The sequence below is a fragment of the Osmerus mordax genome, chromosome 1 (assembly GCF_038355195.1).
Source record: "Osmerus mordax isolate fOsmMor3 chromosome 1, fOsmMor3.pri, whole genome shotgun sequence".
NCBI classification, from domain to species: domain Eukaryota; kingdom Metazoa; phylum Chordata; class Actinopteri; order Osmeriformes; family Osmeridae; genus Osmerus; species Osmerus mordax.
This window is the reverse complement of record NC_090050.1, coordinates 24,768,378-24,772,549: the sequence shown is the minus strand read 5'-3', so window position 1 is coordinate 24,772,549 and position 4,172 is coordinate 24,768,378. Positions and strand designations below refer to the sequence as shown.

The 4,172-nt window shown below is 53.5% G+C and overlaps 1 protein-coding gene across 1 annotated transcript in view; it reads left to right on the top strand.

Moving 5' to 3' along the window:
* The window catches only part of LOC136943620 (testis-expressed protein 264 homolog), a 23,766-nt gene extending 19,849 nt beyond the window's left edge, over positions 1–3,917 (top strand). The window contains exon 3 of the mRNA XM_067237049.1: positions 3,780–3,917. Coding sequence (XP_067093150.1) covers positions 3,780–3,917 — 138 coding nt within the window. The remainder of the gene's footprint in view (positions 1–3,779) is intronic.
* The last annotated feature ends 255 nt before the right edge of the window (positions 3,918–4,172 follow it).

Sequence of the window (4,172 nt, the reverse complement as noted above, 5' to 3'; positions counted from 1 at the left end):
TCTGTCTCTCTCTCTCTGTCTCCCTCTCTCTCTCTTTAAATTCAATAATGCTTTATTGGCATGAATGAGTGAGCATTGTTGCCAAAACCATATAAGATTGAACATATTTGAACAAAATTATGATACATTTACATTTGTTAAAATAAAGAGAAATAATAGTACTAATAACTACAATTAATGATCTCACACACACACACACACACACACACACACACACACACACACACACACACACACACACACACACACACACACTGTACTTAACTCCCAGATAAATCCATCTAGTAAATTCCAAAGCAAACAGTGATCGGTCAGGCTGTATTTAAGACAGGCATCACTCCCACATTAACAGTGTTGCGACTGAATACCCAGCATTACTGGACGTGAGTCATGGCCTTTGGTCTTTGAATATAGCTTCTCCTAATACCTTTTTAGACTGCTGTGATGGTCCAGTCCCAGGGTGGGGGTGCTTGCAGCTGTAATCATGCTCCCCAGGGGTCCTCCTCGTACCCTGATGACCAGGGGCACAGGGGAGTTGGTTATAGGAACAGGCGGAAATCACTCGTTCCAGCAACCCCTAATCAAGCAGACCTTATTTAGATTGGTGCAGTGTTTTTGTGTGGGTGTTGTTTTGCGTCTCTCTTTCTCCCTTTCTCCCTCTCTCCGTCTCCGTCTCTCCGTCTCTCCCTCTCCCTCTCCTTCTCCCTCTCCCTCTCCCTCTCCCTCCCTCTTGCTCTCTCTCTCTCTCTCTCTCTCTCTCTCTCTCTCTCTCTCTCTCTCTTTCACACCTCACTCATCTCACCAGCTCCACTTCCTTCTCTCCACGTGTCACTTCCCACGATTCATATCAGTGAGCACTGTGATTGGCCGGCTGTGTCAAGCACTTAAGCCCACCCAGCCACAGGTTCAGCCCTGTCACACGTTTATCAAGTGCTCATTGGCCGAGCCTGGTAGCTGTTGCCGGCCAGAGTAATGGGCCGGGAGGACCAGGGACAGGCTGTCACTCACAGCGGCAGCCCCACGAGGGAGCCCTATGTTTGGGCTGGATAGGCTATTGACTGGCCCTGGTGTTTGCTGTCTAGGTTTGGAGATGCCTCTGTAGACCTCGGTTCAGGGATTGTGTCTCTGTGTGTGTGAGAGAATGTGTGTTTCTGTGAGTGTGTGTCTCTGTGTGTGTGTCAGCATGACTTTGTGTGTGTGTGTGTGTGTGTGTGTGTCTACATGGCTGTGTGTGAGTGTGTTTGATTGGGGGAGGTTGTATCTGTTATGGGCTGTTGACACAACCAGAATTGGAGGACAGAAGAGTCACCTGGTTATTTGCTGAGAACATCAAAGAGAGAGAGAGAGAGAGGGAGGGGGAGAGAGGGAGAAAGGGAGAGAGGGAGGCTTGAGTCAATTGTTCCAGTTTGATTTGATATTATCAGACTGGTAGAGCCGCAGCTATAGAATTAATTCAAAATAGGTGGCAGCACCTTGTCTGAATGATCCTGGGCCTCTCTGTAGAGGATGTGTGGATGGAAACAAGCAGTGTTTTGCTGAATCTTGAACAGCCCAGTTCAGATGGGAGGAACTAGAAATTAGATTGATGGGTCTAAAATGATGAAGTTAAAGTCAGTGGGCCGTGGATGAATCAGATGTCCGCGTCACGTCGGAACGCAGTAAATCAAACAGGAAACACATTATGATTCTCGTGTCCTGACCTCACTGTTGTCACGTGTGCAGACACACACATGCAGTCTCTCTCTCGTGTGATCTCTGACCTGTCCTATTCGCTGTCCACCCCCCCCCACACCACCTCCCATCTCACCCCTCCCCCCCCCCAACACCACCTCCCATCTCCCCCCTCCCCCCCCAACACCACCTCCCATCTCCCCCCTCCCCCCCCAACACCACCTCCCATCTCCCCCCTCCCCCCCACACCACCTCCCATCTCCCCCCTCCCCCCCCAACACTACCTCCCATCTCCCCCCTCCCCCCCCCAACACCACCTCCCATCTCCCCCCCAACACCACCTCCCCCCTCCCCCCCCCCAACACCACCTCCCATCTCCCCCCTCCCCCCAACACCACCTCCCATCTCCCATCTCCCCCCCCCCAACACCACCTCCCATCTCCCCCCCTCCCCCCCCCAACACCACCTCCCATCTCCCCCCTCCCCCCCCCAACACCACCTCCCATCTCCCCCCCCCAACACCACCTCCCATCTCCCCCCCCCACACCACCTCCCATCTCCCCCCTCCCCCCCAACACCACCTCCCATCTCCCCCCTCCCCCCCACACCACCTCCCATCTCCCCCCTCCCCCCCAACACCACCTACCATCTCCACCCTCCCCCCCAACACCACCTCCCATCTCCACCCTCCCCCCCCAACACCACCTCCCATCTCCACCCTCCCCCCCCCAACACCACCTCCCATCTCCCCCCTCCCCCCCCCCCCCACACCATCTCTTACACTTCCCCCCCCTCCTGGAACCTGGTGTGTGTGCGTGCGTCAGTGGGTTGGCGCTGAGTGAGAGACTATTCATGGGATCAGATATTGATTCTACTTCCTGTACTTGCTTCCTTGCTGTAGGGTGGGAGTTGTAGTTCTCAGTGGGACTGCATGTTTGATCTGATTAATGTGCCAAAGACTCTTTGTGTTTGATTGAGCTGAGATGTGTTGAGTCGAGTTGGAATCAGAGATGATGATATGGTGATAAGGTACAGATACTGATTTTATTAATTTATCAATAACAAATGCTAGCAGATGAAGAGATCTCTAAATAAATCTTCTGCTGTGGGTGTAATTACTGTATCAGGACCTGGCTTTGACTCTCAGCTCCTTCCTGTTACAAACTCACTCTCTCTGTCTCCCCCCCTACCTGTGAGTTTTGTTGCTGCAGACGTGCAGACGTGCCTCGGAGATGAATGGTGTTGATTAAGACACGCTGACGCCCGCATCAGCCTCCTCTTCTGCTCTGCCTCTCCACCTCCTCCTCCACCTCCTCCACATCCTCTTTCACATCCTCCACCTCCTCCTCCTTCACCTCCTCCACCTCCTCCTCCTTCACCTCCTTCTCCTCCTCCTTCACCTCCTCCACCTCCTCCTCCTTCACCTCCTCCACATCCTCCTCCTCCACATCCTCCACCTCCTCCTCCTCCACCTCCTCCTCCTTCACCTCCTCCACATCCTCCTCCTCCACATCCTCCACCTCCTCCTCCTCCACCTCCTCCTCCACCTCCTCCTCCTCCTTCACCTCCTCGTCCTCCTAGTGATGCAGGATAACCCCACACCCAGAGAGACCAGCTGCTGGGTTTGTGGACGTGTGGGGTGTGATTGGCTGTGTCGGAAATGTTGTGTGTGACTGCGTGTGTGTACAATATACATGTTCAAGAGAGCATGCTTGTCTGCCCTGAAGTGTCGTGTGTGTATGAAAGTGTGTTTGCCAGTAAAACTGTGTGTGTGCTTGTGAATCACTGGAGTGTAACTGAGAGGGAAAGTGGGAGGGAGAGAGAGGAATCGAGTGTGTGTGTGTGTGAGAGAGAGAGTGTGTGTGTGTGAGAGAGAGAGTGTGTTTGTGAGAGAGAGTGTGTGTGTGAGAGTGTGTGTGTGAGAGAGAGAGTGTGTGTGTGTGTGAGCGAGTGTGTGTGTGTGTGTGAGAGAGAGTGTGTGTGTGTGTGTGAGCGAGTGTGTGTGTGTGAGAGAGAGTGTGTGTGTGAATATATGTGTGTGTGTGAGAGTGTGTGTGTCTCCCAGTCGAGGAGTTCCTGTTTTCCCAGTGTGTCTCCGGTGCTTCCAGAGAGTCCTCGCGGCTGAGCTGTTTGGGGGCCGCTCCATTAGATTAGGGAGGCAAATTGATTGCGAGCGCGTCTTGGTCGACACGGGGGGAAGTGGCGCTGATTGCGGGGGCCGGCTAGCGTGCCGCCTCCTAATCTGATCACTCAGCAGCTAATGCGATCTGTGTTACAGCAGGTCAGTTCAGATTGGGGATTAATGTGCCAATAGACAGAGGGAGAGAGGGGAGAGAGGGAGAGAGGGAGAGAGGGAGAGAGAGAGGGAGAGAGGGAGTAATATAGAAGATGGGGGAAGGGGGGGGAGAGGGAGGGGTGTTGAAACACTTCCTGGTGTTGAGAGGAGTGACCTCCTCTTCTCTGAGAGAGATCGTTCGTCATTTTGACCTGCGACCGTCGTC